This window comes from Emericellopsis atlantica (genome assembly GCF_019669845.1).
Source record: "Emericellopsis atlantica unplaced genomic scaffold F5Z01scaffold_1, whole genome shotgun sequence".
In the NCBI taxonomy this organism is placed as follows: Eukaryota; Fungi; Ascomycota; class Sordariomycetes; order Hypocreales; family Bionectriaceae; genus Emericellopsis; species Emericellopsis atlantica.
The window spans coordinates 1,368,366-1,386,062 of record NW_025764703.1 but is presented as its reverse complement, the minus strand read 5'-3'; the positions used below and the strand labels follow the sequence as shown (position 1 = coordinate 1,386,062).

The 17,697-nt window shown below is 54.9% G+C and overlaps 7 protein-coding genes across 7 annotated transcripts; 6 read left to right on the top strand and 1 right to left on the bottom strand.

The window, feature by feature from the left end:
* Window positions 1–1,866: 1,866 nt before the first annotated feature.
* F5Z01DRAFT_685413 (uncharacterized protein) lies at window positions 1,867–4,084 on the top strand (the record flags this gene model as incomplete). Its single annotated transcript, XM_046265961.1, has 4 exons — window positions 1,867–2,160; window positions 2,224–2,251; window positions 2,334–3,717; window positions 3,774–4,084. 4 exons carry the CDS (start codon window positions 1,867–1,869, stop codon window positions 4,000–4,002), a joined length of 1,935 nt encoding a protein of 644 aa, XP_046123197.1. The 3' UTR covers window positions 4,003–4,084.
* Window positions 3,772–5,781, bottom strand: F5Z01DRAFT_33933 (Mob1/phocein). The gene is made up of 2 exons (XM_046259198.1): window positions 5,453–5,781; window positions 3,772–5,401 (listed from the first exon to the last, which is right to left on the bottom strand). The coding sequence occupies exons 1-2, from the start codon at window positions 5,657–5,659 to the stop codon at window positions 4,166–4,168; spliced, it is 1,443 nt and encodes a 480-aa protein (XP_046123196.1). The 5' UTR covers window positions 5,660–5,781; the 3' UTR covers window positions 3,772–4,165.
* A 56-nt stretch (window positions 5,782–5,837) lies between these two features.
* On the top strand, window positions 5,838–7,451 carry F5Z01DRAFT_642730 (CobW/HypB/UreG, nucleotide-binding domain-containing protein). The gene is made up of 6 exons (XM_046262665.1): window positions 5,838–6,131; window positions 6,181–6,264; window positions 6,312–6,323; window positions 6,376–6,472; window positions 6,519–7,014; window positions 7,059–7,451. Exons 1-6 carry the CDS (start codon window positions 6,020–6,022, stop codon window positions 7,380–7,382), a joined length of 1,125 nt encoding a protein of 374 aa, XP_046123195.1. The 5' UTR covers window positions 5,838–6,019; the 3' UTR covers window positions 7,383–7,451.
* A 1,245-nt stretch (window positions 7,452–8,696) lies between these two features.
* On the top strand, window positions 8,697–10,213 carry F5Z01DRAFT_632341 (uncharacterized protein; the record flags this gene model as incomplete). The annotated part of the gene is made up of 6 exons (XM_046261854.1): window positions 8,697–8,812; window positions 8,902–9,359; window positions 9,407–9,653; window positions 9,703–9,912; window positions 9,958–10,099; window positions 10,151–10,213. The coding sequence occupies 6 exons, from the start codon at window positions 8,697–8,699 to the stop codon at window positions 10,211–10,213; spliced, it is 1,236 nt and encodes a 411-aa protein (XP_046123194.1).
* A 387-nt stretch (window positions 10,214–10,600) lies between these two features.
* F5Z01DRAFT_33401 (uncharacterized protein) lies at window positions 10,601–11,687 on the top strand. Its single transcript, XM_046259154.1, has 2 exons — window positions 10,601–11,231; window positions 11,295–11,687. The coding sequence occupies exons 1-2, from the start codon at window positions 10,956–10,958 to the stop codon at window positions 11,595–11,597; spliced, it is 579 nt and encodes a 192-aa protein (XP_046123193.1). The 5' UTR covers window positions 10,601–10,955; the 3' UTR covers window positions 11,598–11,687.
* A 1,088-nt stretch (window positions 11,688–12,775) lies between these two features.
* F5Z01DRAFT_632339 (uncharacterized protein) lies at window positions 12,776–15,420 on the top strand (the record flags this gene model as incomplete). Its single annotated transcript, XM_046261853.1, has 4 exons — window positions 12,776–12,863; window positions 12,913–13,767; window positions 13,814–13,927; window positions 13,973–15,420. 4 exons carry the CDS (start codon window positions 12,776–12,778, stop codon window positions 15,418–15,420), a joined length of 2,505 nt encoding a protein of 834 aa, XP_046123192.1.
* Window positions 15,421–16,565: 1,145 nt separating this feature from the next.
* On the top strand, window positions 16,566–17,165 carry F5Z01DRAFT_632338 (uncharacterized protein; the record flags this gene model as incomplete). Its single annotated transcript, XM_046261852.1, has 3 exons — window positions 16,566–16,869; window positions 16,917–16,994; window positions 17,050–17,165. The coding sequence occupies 3 exons, from the start codon at window positions 16,566–16,568 to the stop codon at window positions 17,163–17,165; spliced, it is 498 nt and encodes a 165-aa protein (XP_046123191.1).
* Between the last annotated feature and the right edge of the window lie 532 nt (window positions 17,166–17,697).

The window sequence follows — 17,697 nt, the reverse complement described above, 5'->3', positions numbered from 1 at the left end:
CAGACTGCGCACGGTTGACTCAGGCCCAAGCTAGTCACTGTCAGGCTGGCCAGTGTCAACGATCTGGCCCACCGCCCAACCTTCTTCTGGAAATGCTCGGCCGAAGCATGAGTCCACGACTGGACTTTCGGGTTGTAGCGCTGTGCGCAGAGGCCCCTAGCAATGCACAGTCGCAGCTTGTTTCTCCTTTTAATCTCCGCGGTCAGATGACAGCCGCATGAAGCAGGGAATAGCACTCCGTACTTGGTGTTACCCTACAGAAGTCAATTATGGACACTATTTGATCAGTCATTCAGGTACCTGCACACTCGGAAGCACGGTACCAATATGGCGCGCATTCGTTGCTGTTGCAAGCATACCTGGTAAGGTACGGAGTACATCTCACCAAATGCTACCCTACCAATAGGTAACATTTGCCTGCAATCACGAAAGCAGTCCCGGCCCGGTCTCTCAAGTGGCAGGCCTAACAGGCACGGCGGACATCCCGAAGCAATAGGCACTACTACGAGACTAGCCCAGAGGCTAACAGACCGGACCGGCCTGGAGCTGCCAGCCACCTACGGAAATTTAGTAGTGCGGCAGGCGGCTATTATTGTCAATTTGTCACCCAAGGCTAGCGACAACCGGCGACTGGACCGACATGGATGATAGACTGAAGTCCAGTCCTGTTGGCAACAGCAAGCTAGACTAGAAGCCTATGGGCACCACTGTCTATAGTGGAAGACTGGACAGAAGGCGACGGCGGGCACACGCTAGCTGGCAGCCTGCAGCCAGCCCAGCAGGGGAACACGATAGGGCAGGAGGCCAGTGACCGCTGCATCCATCGACTTTCACTAGTCCAGGGCTCCAGTCACATACGATGACAGTAAAAAGGTACCTGGTAGAATGCAAGCTTTCGTAAGGCACAGAAGGGAACCAAAAGAAAGAAGAGAGAATACATAATAGCATGGACGCAGCATGTGCCAATTCCTTTGGTGGCGCTGAAGATTGACGCGACCTTGATAGTAGAGCAACATCCATGTGATAAATACAGTGCTATGAAGAACCGTACCATGACGTCTAGACTTGATACCTTACCTTCAAAAACACCTGCCACATCTGCTCCACGGATCATCAGCGATGTTCTCTTTTCTGTAGGTTGAGTTCATGTTGCTGACTGTTATTACCCGCGGTTGCCCGCCGTAGCCCGCTCGCTGCCTGCTCACGCCAAGGCGCGATGTCTCTGGCCTCCTGCTGGGCGATGCCTTCGTGACTCGTAACCCGCACCCCAATCGCCCAGATCATCGAGTGCATGCCAGCTTGTCGTTCGCCCGAACGTTTGTCAACAAGGCTCGCTGCACTTGTTCGAGGTCGATGTGATGGTCTGGGCCACTTTTGAACCCCTCTGCAAGGCATGGGCGTCCCTGCGGGCCTGCATGGTCCGTCGAGGGTGTTTTTTTTGCGATCGCATGTGCGTCGATGGATGCTGGAACCTGGTCGATAATGGCTTGACGGGACGCTAAAATATTTCATTTGCACCAACGACAAGGCACTTATTAAGTTATTAAGTAAGGCGCCTAACTTACCTTAGCCGTACAGAACCCAGCTCCAGTCCCTACTAGTTCTAGTAGTCGGACTAGGAGCATAGGACCACGCGCGGGACTGGAGCTACGTACCCTTGGCCGTTTCCTTTCAAGTGGCTGGCATCGACACATCATTATTCCACCTGTCTGTCTGTCTGTCTGTCTGTCTGTCTGTCTACAACCGTTCTGTCTTCCCATTCCGTCTCCAGCTGAGCGATGCAGCCCTCCTAACCGGCTCACCTTCGAAACCCAGCAAGGGGGAACACATGCCAGATTGAGGCAGTCACAGCAGCCCGTCGGCGTCATGGACGACCCTTACCGTCGCTACCTCTCCTCCATGTCTGGAGCGGGAATGCATCTTGTGAACATTGCCCAGCCGCCGCATCCCGCGCCAGCTGCGCTGCCCTCAGCCCTGTTTCATGACTTCACCCTGCAGCAGGCGCCAGACCATCACAGTGCGCAGCAGCAGCAGGTTCTGCTCCAGAAGCGAAGCAAGTCAAAGAGTCGGACGAGCACTCTATCTGCCGACGGGTCAGAGGCCGTGAAACACAAGCGAACTAGATCCGGCTGCCTGACCTGCAGAAGTCGGCGTGTCAAGGTTGATTCGCCCGCCCGCCACCATGCGACGAGAGAATGCACAAGCTGACATTGGCCGATGTAGTGTGATGAGAAGAGACCAGTCTGCGAGCGTCAGTAACCCCCATTTTGCGCCCTTTTGCTGGTGCATGTTGCATGTGGTTGGCCCCCCCCATTAACTTTGCGCACGCGTAGGCTGTCAGAAAGGTGGTCGTGAATGCGTCTATCCGGAACCCAAGGGATCGGCAAAAGAAGCAACCAGGTCAGCCGAGACCTCACCGCAGACCACGGAGAAGAGTGACGCAGGCGAGGGCGCGGCGCATTCAGACCGAGGCCGCCCTCGCGACCCAACGCAGAGCCTGAGCTCACCCATGAGCTCAGCAGGGGCGCCGAGCAACAGTCCGACCGACCAGCCTGGTCAAACGCCATCACCTCGTACCATGGGTGCCACTTCATCCTGGAGTCATCTTCCTGCAGATATTCAACGGCATCTCGAATGGATAGCCGACAACATCACGAATCTCCACTACGGCATAGCGCACGAAGCCGACAATTTCTTTGAATCGCTCTTGCCCCAGGCAGCCTTGCAAGATGAGGCTCTGCTCAACGCCGTGGTGGCCTTTGCATCCTACCTCACGACAGTTCAAAACCCAGATGGCGACTTGGCGGACTTTTTGCGGTATCACCACCGCAGTATCACACTGCTGCTGGAGCACTTTAGGAAAGGCGAAAAGCACGAGATCAGCACGCTCTTGACGATCCTACAACTGGCGCAGATCGAGGAATACTTGGGGGACTGGGTCAATGTCATGGGACACCAAAAGGCAGCCTTTCAGGTCCTTGACGCCCTTTTCGAGCCTGCCACGGCCCCGCGCACGCCCATGGGACGCATGTGCTTCACATGGTACGCGCGCTTTGACGCATACATTGCGGCCGTGGCGAACACCCCCTCCACTCTCGACCCAAGCTGGTTCGAACACATGGAGAATTTCTGTCGAAACCAAAGGGCACTTTGTCCGCATGAATCAGATTGGATACTGGCGCACGAATACATACGCATCCGACGAATGAGGTGGCAACAGAACATGCTATTCACCAAACGCCGCCAACGCCAAAACCAACTGGACACCAGCTTTGGCCAAGAGCACGAGGATCTACGGCAAGAACTTGTCAGGTTCCGCCAGGGATGGCCCCCTTCGATACCAAGGCCAGAAGATATCGAGTCGAGGTTTGGGGGGAGGGAGCCGACTCTGGACGAGCTGTTCCAGACGCTGGAAGGCGGTGTGATGCCGGAGCTGCCATCAACGGAAGTAACGGAGCTCTATGCGTCGTGGCATCTGACCATGATACTCCACCTCATTGCGTCGCCTGCCATGCCTTCCGAGGAGCTCATGTCCAATGTCAGGAAGCACGCGTATTCCATCATTTACTACAACGAGGCCTTGCGACGACGGTCATCCCAAGGCGTGCTGATCGGCCTCCAGTCAATGGTGCAGGTTGCCTGTTCGGTCCTGCGCAAGGACGACCATAGGATAGCCATGTGGGTGAGGCGGAACCTCGCGGAAGCAGAGCAGATGGGGTGAGTCAGCTACGAACCAAGACGCCTCGTGCCACAAGACTAACAACATGGTGTAGGAGTATACAGCCTGCCCGGCACCGCGAGCAGATGGCTCGCGATCTGAATGATCCGTCCATCATGCGCTGGTGGCTGCCTCATGATGAGGGTTTCACGCCCATGCTGCGCAAGGTACGGGAGTTTGCCGATGAGCGGAACGACGTTGCCCGCACGGCGCAGCAGCAGGACGTGCGGGAAGCCAAGTTCTTGTATGAGCTCTTTGCACAGATGGAGATTGCAAGCCAATGACGGACGAGACCAGCGTTAAGCTCCGCATCTGGAGTGGTAGGACATTAGTTGGGTACTATGAAGTGACAAAGCGCCTGCCACGACGGGCTCCTGTGAAACCTTCCCAAGCTCCAATATACTCGTGAACCATGGATGAAAATATCCCAGTGCCTCTGCATCATGTCTATTCTTTCTTGGACTCATCCGTTGACTTTGCGTCAGCCTCGTCATCCGCCGACTTTTCCTCACTAGGAGCGGCTGCGCCAGTGGTCTCGGGCTGCTCTTGAGACTGCTCGGGTTCCCCGTCCTCAGTTTTCCCATCTTTCACAGCTTCTTGCTCCTTTTCGGACGCCTCCTCGTCCTTGGCGTCCTCCTGTTCTTCAACGCCAGTGTCAACCACCGTTTGATCAGCTTCTGACGCGGCATCGCCATCATCATCCGCGGCTTGGCCATCGTCGAGCATCGCCTCCTTCATGGCTGCTGTACGAGGCGACCCAGCATCCTCCACCATCATGGGCACATCCGCCGTCTCGGGCTCTTCGCTTAGGGTGTCCGGGGCTGAGATATGAAGATCCCTCACCTTGCGCGAGATGCCATCAGTGTCCTCCTCCTCCGCCGATTCCATCACCGTTGTGACCGCGCTGCCTGTCGATGGACTGCTCCGAATGTGTCGTCGAGTGTTCGTACGCCCGAACGAGTGAGCGCCGTCGCTGCCCTCTGACGGCCCGTGCTCACGCTCTGATTGTTGTTGCTGCTGCTGAGGAGGCTTCATAATCGTCGGTGTAGATTTCTCCGGCTCCGGCTCGGCTTGCGGTGCCTCGAGGCCTTCCGCCTCGGGTGGGAGCTTGTAGTTTTCGGCGGGGAGGAGGTCGTACAGGTCGCACACAGTCTTAAAGAGGACGTACAGCCCTGTCTGGCCCTCCACCGACCAGAACACGCTGCGGTGCTGGAACCACGCATGCGCAAAGATACGATGTAGCCTTCGAAAGACATTGACCAAGTTCTTCACGCCCACATTCTTGCTGTGCGCGTCGGTGAGCGCAACGAAGCGGCTGGGGAAGAGCTTCTGATCCGTCACGACGTTGGCCGCCCAGTCGAGGGTATGGCAGCAGTAGTCGATGGCGCAGCAGCTCTTTGGCTGTTCGTGCACGGCGCAGAGAAACTGCCACTCGGATGCGCGCATCTCGGGGCACGTGCTCGCGCTGCAGGGAGGGGAGTCGAACAGGAAGCCAACGATGAGACTGTTGCATTGCGAGATGAGGAACCGACACAGCTCGTACAGCCATAATGTCTTGTCGATGCCGGGCGGCGGCTGGGCGAGCTGGATTGCCGAGTCACGGTCGATGGGCTTCGTATTGCTCTCCGTGTGGTGGTGGTGAAGCGCAGCGAGATGCTCCTGTAGCTGAAAGGCTGAGTCGAGCTGTAGTATGGTCAGTCCATGCGTCGTACCATGTATCCTGACATAGCGTACCTCGTTGAGGGCTACCAGGGGCGGACCGGCCGCCATGTCCGCCGCCTTGGTGCCCGGATGTATGCGTCTCCTGGAATTGGCATCCAGCAAGCTCTGCTCTGCTTGGGACATGTGTAAAGTGGCCGCCGCGCCGCCAGATGGTGACTTGGGGATCTCTGCCACCGGCGGCGGGCTTGGTAGCCGGGGTGAGCCTGGAGCAAAAGACATGATGGGCGCTGGTGGGATTGTCGGAGGTTGTGTTTATCACACAACCAAAGGCACGATTGGCGTCGCGCGACGAGCTCGGCGGTTAACTCAATCTAAATGGCCCCCGGATTAGGGACTGGAGCTTGCATAAGCTTTGTGCAGCACCGCATGGGAACTATGCACAGTGCGGTGACGGCATCGGGGCTTGGTGGGGCAGGCAACATGGAGAGGTGGGCGATTCAACTTGCAGTGCTTCAACACTGGCACCGTCTGTGTACACTGATCTTGTTGAAGCAAAATTACTACATCACGACCGTCCAACTGCTACTTCCCAAGCTCCTTTTTCACTCTTGTCAGGGATAAAGCCCGTGTGCTCGCACAATGGATATTGAAGATGACGCCCCGCCGGAACTTGTCGATATTCAGGCTGACAGAGGGACGGATTCATTAACGCAAGAAGTCGCTGTGAAAGTGCCAATCACGATAGTCACAGGTATGAGTATACGGGGCGCAAATTGAGGGATGCGGGTTGACAGTACCAGGCTACCTCGGTGCTGGCAAAACGACGTTGCTCAACTACATCCTCACAGCTCGACATGGCAAGAAAATTGCGGTGATCATGAACGGTAGGTCGGCTCCAAGCACTGTAGTGACCTGAACTGACATATACAAGAATTCGGGGATTGTGAGTAATGCACGCTACGCTGCCCTGGTTGAGCCTTACTCAAACGACGCAGCACTGGACATTGAGAAGTCCCTGACCGTCAACAAGGGAGGTGAAGAAGTCGAGGAATGGCTCGAGGTCGGGAATGGCTGCATATGCTGTTCCGTCAAGTGAGCCCATCGGTGATTGATGTCGGGTTCAAGCTGACCTCATCAGGGACACTGGTGTGAATGCGATAGAATCTCTGATGGAGAAGAAGGGGGCTTTCGACTACATCCTCCTCGAGACTACAGGGCTGGCTGATCCTGGAAATCTGGCACCGCTCTTCTGGGTCGATGACGGGCTAGGCAGCACCATCTACCTTGATGGAATTGTTACTCTTGTGGACGCGAAAAACATCTTGCGCAGTCTCGAGGACCCAAAGGGCAAGCTGGAGGACGAGGATCACGACGAGCATGGCCCACTGTTGACGACTGCCCACGTTCAGATCTCACATGCCGACGTTGTGGTGCTGAACAAGACGGATCTGGTGACCAAAGAGGAGCTAGACCATGTCAAGGCAAGGATTCAGTCCATCAATGGGCTTGCCAAGATCCACGTCACAGAGAGGAGCGAGGTGCCGAAGCTGGAGGGGTTTTTACTAGACCTTCATGCGTATGACCAATTCGACGAGGCCCAGGTTGCGCCAAAAGGTCATAGCCACCTGGATCCTGTAAGTTCACTTAGCGATTTGCGGCACCTCGACTGACGCATCAGGCCATCTCCACAATCTCGTTCTCCGTTGGCACATTAAAGGCGAGTCAGTTGGATACTGTCGATCGCTGGCTGAGATCAATATTGTGGGAGTCTCAACTGCCCGGGAAGGGGAATGACACCAGTTTCGAGATACACCGATCGAAAGGACGCCTGATCTTTGACAATGGCGAGGTCAAAATGTTACAGGGTGTACAGGAGATCTTTGAGCTGATAGACGCCCCTAACGGTGCTGAAGAAGCCTCGCGGCAGGGCAAGATCATTTTGATAGGTAAGCATGTGGCGGACGTGGACTTTGAGAGCAGCTTTAAACAGTTCCTCGGATGAACTGATGAGGGAGACAAGAATCAACACATTCCTGTATCAAGCTGCCCTGAAGTCAAGTGAGATGAAGACGACGTGATGCCCTCTCAGCCTCACGGCAGATAGTTCCGTGTGGGCACACCTCCCACCCTGGCATGGTAGCATGTGATTGGCTAGACAGCATCATCGGGGCGGATGCATTTGTGTCCGGCGACCGCGATCGCTGGGTTCCCCAGACGCCCGCCAGCCGCCACTCGAAGCTGCAGCCTTCTTTACGAAGGGACATACCCTTGTCATCTGGTCAGCGACAAACTGAGAAGACACCAAGCTGCAGGACAGACCTGAACCCCGCGAAGACGAGAACACCTGCTCGGTTCATAGCGAACGCCGCGTTTCTTCACCCTCGATTCGACATTGCGACCGCCGTATCCCAACGCGAGCACGTTGTATCACACGAGGCGCAACATATCTCCCACCATGAATAGACCAGGTAGGATCTCCCAATATCTGTAGTGCACTGCGACTGCTCGAAACCGATCGTGGAACGACATTTTCCCCTCCGAAACCATCTGTGTCCCAACTGCGACGAACACCACAGCAAGTAGCGAGCCCACCGTGGCCATAGGCTACCGGCGCGATCTTGTACTCGGTCTTTCCAGGCAATGCACCCCCCAGACCATATGTTGGGTGGAACTCGACGGTCGGGTTACAAAGCTCTCGAAGCACATCGCTCCGGGGGACTGCAAAGTCCGTGCTCGTGTTGCCTGCAGGCTTCAGTTGGGCCCGATGTACAGGACGAGACGGCTATAACAATATAACTTGGCGGTACAGATCAGCTGCTGACGTATATCTGCTTCAGGAATGCCGCCGACAATACGGCAAATGCCAAGCGGGTTTGGCGGACAGCAACAAACTCAGCAACCCACCAACCGGTCTGTGTCGAGTCGGTTACCGAATGGAAAAATGTGTACGTCTTGTCCGCTCTACCGCTCAGCGTTGAGAACTTTTTGGGACGAAATTGGGACAAATGAGGCTGATATGGCATGCGAATGACAGCAAACAACAACTCAGGTTGGGCATTTGGAGGTGGTGTGCCAATGGGCAGCGCTGGCCTTCAAAATCCCAACAGGCAAATGGGCGGCAACGTTAGCTTCGCCCAGAGTCTGAGCGGCTCCCAGCCCGCGACACCTTTGGACCTGTCGTACGTGCCCTTTTCACTGGCCTTTCAACACTTCTTGACTTTACCTTCCTTTCCGTCACTGTTCCTACCCCCCACCAAACTACCCCTCCGGTCTTTGTGAATGCTCTATCCTGAGCTCGATTACGAGGGCAACTACGATGGCGAAGAAGGCCAGGCTCGTCAGGAAGGTCCTTCACTTGGACTCGGGACAGCCTGTCCCTAATCGCTCCGACTGTTCCTCAGGCGTCGCCTACTCCGCTGCGCACATGAACGGGTACATCTTTCATGCTCGATCATTGCCATTCGCGCTTGCTTGCACTAGTATGAATCTGTTCAAGCAAATACTAACAAACACCACCCTAGGGAATTTCCTTCGTTGTCGAATAACGCGCAAATGGCTGGTTCGAGCCAAGGATCAATGTGGTCGGGCGCTTCGAATACTGGCAGCCGAAACATCACTGCACCAGTGCAAAGGAACCAGGGCACGCCTCTATCATCCCAAGTCGGACAAGATGACATGTTCAGTCCTCCATCACGAATGGCCTCTACACAAGGAGGCTTCCGGTTCGGGGGCCACGGCAGCGCGCAGGCAGCGTCGCAGCAGGGCCAGTCGGGAGGGCCGGACGAGTTTCCACCGTTAAATCGTGGTGAGAATGGCGAGTTAGGTAATGACAGGTTAGCTGCCATGGGATTTGGGTCACACGACGGGCCTCCGTCAGGCAATGCAGGGCCATCCAGCAGAGGGAACGGACTCCTCAACGCACTTTCGGCCACAAACCCCGCGAGTGAAGTGCGATCACCCCCTGGCATGGGAATGCCTGGTACGCATCATCTCCCCCAACGACCCCATCATAACTAACACTTCCAGGGTTATCGAGATCACATGACGAGGAAAGAGCAGGCAATGTCCCCGAGGCCTCTGGGGCTTCTTCCGAAGCCAAAGACACCAAGGCATTCGATGCTCCTGCGCCGATAGATCCATTGAACGGGATGTCCGAGGCCGATAAATGGGGCATCAAGGGCCTGCGAACACTGATGAACAACTATCCAGACTACCACGCTATGGTTGTTGGGCTTGACCCGGCGTCTCTTGGTCTGGACGTCACCTCGCCCGAGTACGTTCTCTAAGAATGAGACACAAACGCGAAACTGACATGTTGCTAGGCCCATCTCGACACAAGTATACTCGCTATTTGATGAAGCGCCACCCCGGCCGACTGTCAATGGTGCCAAGCCTCGTTTACCAGACTGCTACAATGTCACCAATGTGCAGCCTATAGAGACCAAGATTCAGGGGTTCAATGAGGAGACTCTGTTTTGGATCTTCTACAGCTGTCCTCAAGACATCAAGCAACAGATGGCAGCAGAGCAACTGTAAGTGTGTCGGACACTGTTTCAGAATCACGACTGACCTGCCAGCAACAACCGCAATTGGAGATGGCATAAGAAGCATCAAATCTGGCTCACCAAAGATGAGCAGATGACTCCTCAAATACTGAGTCCGACGCACGAGCGAGGTTACTACATCGTCTGGGACACCAACAACTGGCGAAAAGACCGAGTATGACAAGAAGGCCATTGGGAATGATGCCAGAAGCTAACATCGACACAGAAAGAGTTCACGCTCTACTACAACGATTTGGACACATCCCTGACGCAAGCGTCCGGGCCGTAATTCACTGGCACAATGACGACTGCGCATTGCCAGCAGGGGTTGGCTGTTCTTTTTGACGGCCTTATACGTGCAATGAAGGTAGATCATGACAATGAGGCGTTTGTCTACCGACAGGTAGCTCAGGGAGGATGTGTTGTTCCTAATGCTGGCGCGTGAGACGGCTCAGCGTCGATCCTCATGGATGCACGTCTCTAGGTTGCGGGTGTTACTGAAGAGCAAGCTTCTGCTTTTGGATGGATTCTCTATGAATTGAATCAGCAATTGCAGCCTGCCTTTGTTCTGCTGGATATTATGCGTTTGTCACATGCACGCAAAACTCAGCGCTGTTTATCGGTGCACGTCCTTAGCTCCCGTTGCCGACATTTTACCGATTGCGCATACGTCGCTGCAATCTTCCTTCAATGATGGCATTTGATCCACATCTTGTTTAGGCCCGTCCATCCTCCGCCTATCTAATACCTAATAAAGCCGAGGGCCGCCGCCTGCTAGGAAGGGCCTCGACCCGGGTCAACAACACGACACTTCTCGTCCATCTGTGTCGACGTAGGCAACCCCGATTAACGACACGCCCGCTCAGGCTAGACAGGTCTCGCTACAGCTGCAACGGCCGTGCGCCACCTCGCGCCAGCTCACACGACATCATCGGTTGATGACCAATCTCGAGCTCAACCCGTGCCAGACCCCAAGATCAACGGCATTCATCTCCCGCTGGACGGCCTTTTGAATCCGCACCAAGAATAAGATGTCTGACGACCAGATTTCGCTGCCCTACTTCGCCGCGATTCTCATTATCCTGGGTTTCATCGTGCGCTACCTGTTCTTCAATGGAGGAGGAGCTTCGCCAGCGCAATCACCGCGATCGCCCGAGGCGCTCCTGCGAGCTCGGGAAACTGCTGTAGAGAGAATACAGCAGATGTTCCCACAGACGGACCGACGGACGATCTTGTGGGATCTGCACAGGAATGGAATGAACATACAGAACACGACGGAGAGGATTTTGGCAGGTCGTCTCGAAACAGTGAGTTCGCCCAAGCCACGAAAGCTCCCGCTATTACAGCCTGACTGACATTGGCGCGATTAGCCTCCCATTACTTTCCAACCCCCTGCACCGCCGCCACCGAGCACCACGAGCGCGAGCTCGTCGGCCGCCCTGCGCAAAGTCGAGAAGCCGTCGCAGCCTGACCTGATCACGCGCTACAACCTTACCAACCGTATCACCAGCCCGACTGCGACCGATGAAACGGTCAACATAGATCACAAGACCAAGGCCTGGAGTTCGAACCGAGACGAGAGGCAGGCATCTTTGCAAAAAAGAAGGGAGGATATGATCCTTGCCGCAAGGAGGAAGATGGAGGCAAAACTCGCGAAAGGGAAAAGCACCTGAAGGGATGGACATGCTTGTTCTGAGTGTCACGGCCATTTGCCAGAATTGTGTGTGATGAACACATGGCAATGAACATTGTTATCAGATCCACAAGGCAGTACCAGCAGGACTGTTGATGTTTAGTACTGAATGTGTCTAAAAGCGAGAGCCCTCTCTTGCTGATACGCCACTGTCCCATGTCAGGGTGGACACGATGTCTGACACCTCTCTTCGATCCAAGATGACAGAATCTTCTGAGAATACTGATGCTCCGTGATCGCATTGGAATACTGCCTCATTTCCTCAGCCACACGTCGGCGTCTACATCTGAGGTAACTGAAGCCTGTTTTGGCGGGGCTGTGTAGACCCTGGATTTGGCGATCCACTATCGCTGCAAGAGGCGTGGCGGGTCTACGTATGGGCATTTTAGTTGTCGGAAAACCAACAGGCATCGCAATCAATACGCCAAATAAAGAGAAGCTCCTGCGCAAGCAACATCTTTTTAGACTTAAAAGCGCTTCTGCCAGAACATTCACTGCGACGAGGCTGATTGACTTGACGTCATCCTGGGTGATCTACAGTGGTGCGCGCAGCTTAACCTGACTGGAGCTGTACCTACCTGGTAATCGCCAGATCCGTCACGCTTGGGCCAAGCCTGCTGCAGAAAGCCACGACCTACCGTGACTTGGTGTTTGCGCCTAGTCCGACCTACTCACTACCGTACTTATTCTTCAGTCCCACCTCAACTCACAAAGGACGCAACCTCGCATCCAGCCCGCACGACAAGAGGTGCTGTGATACCCTCATTGCTTGCATCGTCTCGCCCTTCGACTCTAACCAGCTTCCTCTCACCCTTCTTGGCGCAACAGCCCCAACTGGTCTCACCTCGCTCACGGAGGATTGCGTAACACTCGCGTTACTCGTAGGCGCTTTCTGGCAGCAGGCCTCCGACAGTCTATTTTCATCTGGTTATCCACAGACCGAGTCGAAGACGTTCGACAAGCTCTCGCTCTCGCGCTCCCTTGCACGCGATTGAAACTACCAGGGCGAACCCACCTCCAACATTGTCGCTGCCCAGCGCTTCGCAGCCATACTTGTCCCTACACTCAGCATATAATTCTTTGGACATGTTCATGGCCTTTCAATAGTCCACGCACAATAATCGAGCAAGCTCCTCCGCGAAACCACTTTCGCTTGCGATGGTAGCCCCCCGGGACTATTATGCGGACCTCGATCTGCCTCCCACGGCGGAGGCCGCTGACATCAAGAAGCAATATCGCAAGCTCGGTAGGAGACACGCCTCTCGCGTATTATTCTCATTGCTAACGCTCTGAAGCTCTCAAGTACCATCCCGATCGTAACCCCGGCCGGGAGCACGAGGTCAATGCCCAGTTCCTGATCATTCAAACTGCCCACGACATCCTCACGAACCCCTCCGAACGAGCCAAATTCGATGCCACGAGAGGACGATCTGCTCCTGGGAAATCTTCAGGCGTCAGGGGAAATCCATGGGCTGATGTTGGGACGCAATTCCCAGCGCCTCCTCGCCGGACTAATGCTCCGGGGCGAGGCCAAGCTTCTGGAGCTGACCGATGGAACACGCGTTTTTCTTCTGGCGTCCCCCCAACTGCACGCCAGCATGCATCTGCCAAATCCGAGTCGATGAAAAATGCCGCCAAAGCATTTGAGAGCATGCGCCCCAAGCCCCAAGCTAAGGCTGGGGGCTCCTCAGGCACACGGCCTTCGGCGGCACCTCCCCCGACACCCCCACGGACAGAGTCGGCAAGGCAACGGCAGCAGGCTGCTTTTGGCAACCGCAAGACTGGCTACCAGCCACATGCGTCAGCCTTTGGTGATGAGCCGCCGGTCAGCAACAGCAACTATACGACACGGCCAGACCCTTCGCGCACCGTACCACCACGACCAACAGAAGAGTGGGAGCAGCCTGAAACCCAGAGGAATGAGAGGCCTATGCCGCCTCCCCGGATGCCTGACCCTCTCAGTCAGTTCCGCGACAACTCTGGCGCGGATGGACGTCAAAGCTCCCCATATATGGCGCAGTCTGGCGAAAAGACCAATCCATTCGACGTCGACACTAGCCAGGGAGCGCCCAAGGTTCCGCCCAAGGAGCCTCATACGAGACCTTCAACATCCAGTACCCCTCGTTCCCAGGAGTCTCCAGCACCAAGTCGTAAGCTTCACAGTTATGGTTGACGAAATCTCGCTAACGCTAGTAGCAACCGAGCAGAAGGCGAATGGCAGCCAACGGCCCTCAATGTATGGAACACCCCACAAGCATCGCTCTCAGTCCTACGCCCACAGCCCCCACAAAGCCAGAGGCGCGTTCTACAGTCAGCACCTTGAGTCGATTTAGGAGACGATTCATGGCCATGAAGCTTGGCGCTGTTACCCATTCACGGAGTCCTGGGCTCCGCAGACGTCTCCTAGTGGAGAACGCAATACACCTCGAAAGCAGACCTCATTTCTTCGGGACCAGCATAATCTGCTGGAACAATTGATTGCCTTTGCGAGCACCACCCCGGAGAAGAGAAGGCAGCCCCACACATCTCCAACCAGCCAAGTCACGCAGAGCACGGCTAACAAGAGATCTATTAGCTTTAGCCTATCTGAGGAGACACTGCCGAAGACTGCGCCGACGCATGACTTCGCACGCAAGAGTGCGGATAGTATCAACACCAGCTTCACGAACGAAGACAAGGCTCAATGGCAGTTTAACGCTGGAGGCCAGCCTGCCCCGGACTCAGCTGCACGATCTGAGGAGTCTTTTACTCACCAACAGCAAGCCGAACAGCCGCCTCAGATCCCTCGGAAAGAGCCAGTGGAGGCACCCGAGACGAAAGCAACCCCTGCAAACGAGCCTTTCAACCCCGAGGGTTGGAGCGCACAATCCTGGAACGAGACATTCGCACCTCCATCTCGAACCAACTCGAATCCTTCGCCTCTAAAAGCAAGCCGAGCTAACTCGCGAAGAACCAACCCCACAAAGTCTGGAGCCGGCTCGACCGCAAAGGAGGCCATTCTTGTTGACAGTGACGAGGATGAGATCTCCTTCATAGGGAGAGGCACACGGCCTTCAGTAGCATCGACTGGTAGCCCGCAGGCCATGGACATAGATTCTCCTCCTGTGACCGGCAAAGCAACCCAGGGGCCTCGCATTGTGAATGTTCAACCGTCTCGCCCCGAATGGCGCACTGACGACCACGACGGACTACCGAAAGGGGCTGGAACGACTACAGCCCGTGACAGTCATCTTCGAAATGCGGAACCCAACCTCAACGGAGCTGGGTCAGAAGACTCGGCCGAGTTCCAAGCGAATCTTGCTGATTTGCGCAACGTTGCTCCTTTCGCCAATGTCGACGGCACTGGCCTTCATTCCTTTGGCAGTATGAAGGACAACCTTCCCTTCGAGAGCAAGGCTTCAGAGACTATCCCGCTTGAGCCGAAGCCGGTGCACACGCAGCCACTGGTATTCCCTGATGCCCCTCTGGCACCGCGCCCTCCACCAACAATGGCTGTGCCTGGGATGCCGACGAACAACGGGACGTGGGAGCGATATGTGGGCGACTTTGCAGAGTACCTGCAGAAGTGGGAGGATTTCACCGGTCAGGTCACGGATCACTTCGCTGCCCGCAAAACGCAGATCATGGGCCTACGCAAGGAGAAGGGCTACGGCTTTCTCGGCGCTCGAAGCGACACGGATTGTCTGGAGTATTTGAAATCTGTTCAGCAGGATAATGACGTGCGTTCCAGGTGGAGTGCCGCCTGCGACGAACACGAGCAACGATTACGGGAGTTCATTGCATGCCGGGAGAAAGTCAGGTAGTGTGGACACTCCACGTGGGTTGCAGCCGTCGGAGATCGTCGAACTCGATGACGCGCTGGACAACATCCATATGATTTCTGCTTTTGGAGAGATGTCGGAGTCTTCTGCGGCATGAAGAGAACTTAATATGGAAAGCAGTGAATGAGGGCCTGCGGCAACTTAGCCAGCAGAGAGAGAAAGACGCTGGATAGAGGCCGCTGAGCTTCCTTCACGATTTATGGTTATTCTTGCTGTGGTTCAGCAGGCAACACACGCACGGCGAGCCGGGTCTAGTTGAGGCATCGAGCGTACTACAGTTGGGGGATATATCCTGGCGTTTGGGCCTGTACTTGTGGCATAGAAGGTCAGGAGTACACGTTGCTTTTTATCTTTGTGGAAACCCGAGCACAGATATTACTTGCCAAGGCAACCTAGAGAGCATATGGATGACCTTTGATATCATGCGCCGGTGTTCTCGCTGTAAAGCATTTACAGAGATCTTTTTGCCCCTTTTTGTCAAGTGACGCAGTGTCAAGTACTTCTCGCAGGCACATGTTTCTCTAGAAGGAGGTATGGCCCTTTTTATGGTGAGGCTGGTTTATCCAGATCAACTTGGAGTGGGCGACTAGCATCCCTCACGATGTCTATGGCTCACGTCTCCCAGTGCTTGCGAGATGGATTTTGCATTTCTCGTACATTCACCAGGCTGTATTTGATTCTGCTAGCATTGTGTTTGCTCTTAAGGAATAGCCAACACAGCGACCATTGAACGGATGAAAACATACAAGTACCTGGATATGCGAGCGGTCATTCGGCAGCATAAGTTTGCTAGTTCAGCCTGACTGTCGCCTCACTTCCATCTCTATCGATCGTTCTAAGCCGATCTTGTTGTTTCCATGTCTGCCTTTGCTAGATAGAGTGCCTCGCACCTCGCAACAGTTGGCTGATTCACCTGCCCTTTGCTCTTTCATCCCTTTTACCTCAACGTTCCCAGAACATTTCACTTACATTCTTACTCACACACACACACACACACACACACATTCTCGATTCCAACATCGTATCCTTAAACCCCCTCACTGCACTTCAGCTACACCTGTGTAGTTAATACCTGTCCTCCCTACCACAAACGCACTTTCTTTGTAGAAGGCACACTTCCTGCAGCAATGCTTGAGCAGGACGAAACCAACGCCAAGGCTGGAGCTTGGACCGAAGCAGCAAAGGTAGGTACCTCGCCCATTGCGTGTCAATATGGCCTGCGGCCTCTCGGCAGGACGTCCACTGACAGACCGCAGCTCGAGTTCCTCCTGCGAATCATCGCTGTCTACAAGGACAACAAGCCGATGCCATGGAGTCGCATCAACATGCCGGGCCGAACACAAAAGTCCCTGCAGAACCAGTGGACCAAGATCCAGAAAGATATTGCGGCACTCACCGATGGAGATCCTGAGACTGCCTTGAAGGTCACTCGTGAGTAATGTGTACCAGTACCACGGACCAGACTGACAATAGTCAAGCTCGCAAGCGCGGAAAGAAGGCTGTCGGCATCGAAAACGGTGATGATGATGAGGAGGACACACCTACGAAGAAGAAAGGTATGTGGCTCGGCGAGGAGAGTCTTGGTTGAGGGCCTAGCTCATGATTTCACAGCCCGCACTCCTACCAAGGCCAAAGACAAGGCCGTTAAGAAGGAGGTCAAAAATGAAGGTCTCACAGACGATGAGGACATTATCGTCAAGAAGGAAGAGGATAGCGATATGGACTGAGCCAGTTCATCCTCCCCTCCCAGAGCTTGGCTGGCTCGGAGTTTCGATTCCTTTTTTTTTGCGTTGATCATCCTGTTTCTGATTTACGAGACTCATCATTTTTCCCCCACACAATCTCAATTGCGTGTATGCACTGGTTGATTTTGCAGTGTTACGAGTAAGCGTCGCGAGCGGACAATAGGGGGCAGCAGCAGCCACATGTATGATGGTGGAGGGGGGGTAGTTGATGGATCTCATGACTCGATAGCATCGCAACGCAACCACATCGCCACAAGACTTCTAGGACCCGTAGTGTGACCTCGTGACATGATGATGTGCCTGTCTTTGTGCGTCGAGGCTGTGTCGTGTGGAATGTGAGACACGGGCGCGGCTGCGGGAAGGACAAGTTGGAGTGAAGTACGACCATAGACTGTGCCCATGTTTCCCGCGCATCAAACAAGCCGATCGCCTATGCCAAGGCTTGGGCATCTCGAGTGTGGTGTAGCAGCAGCGGGAGCAGCGCGGATGACATGGAGGCCTGGTGTTCGGTTAC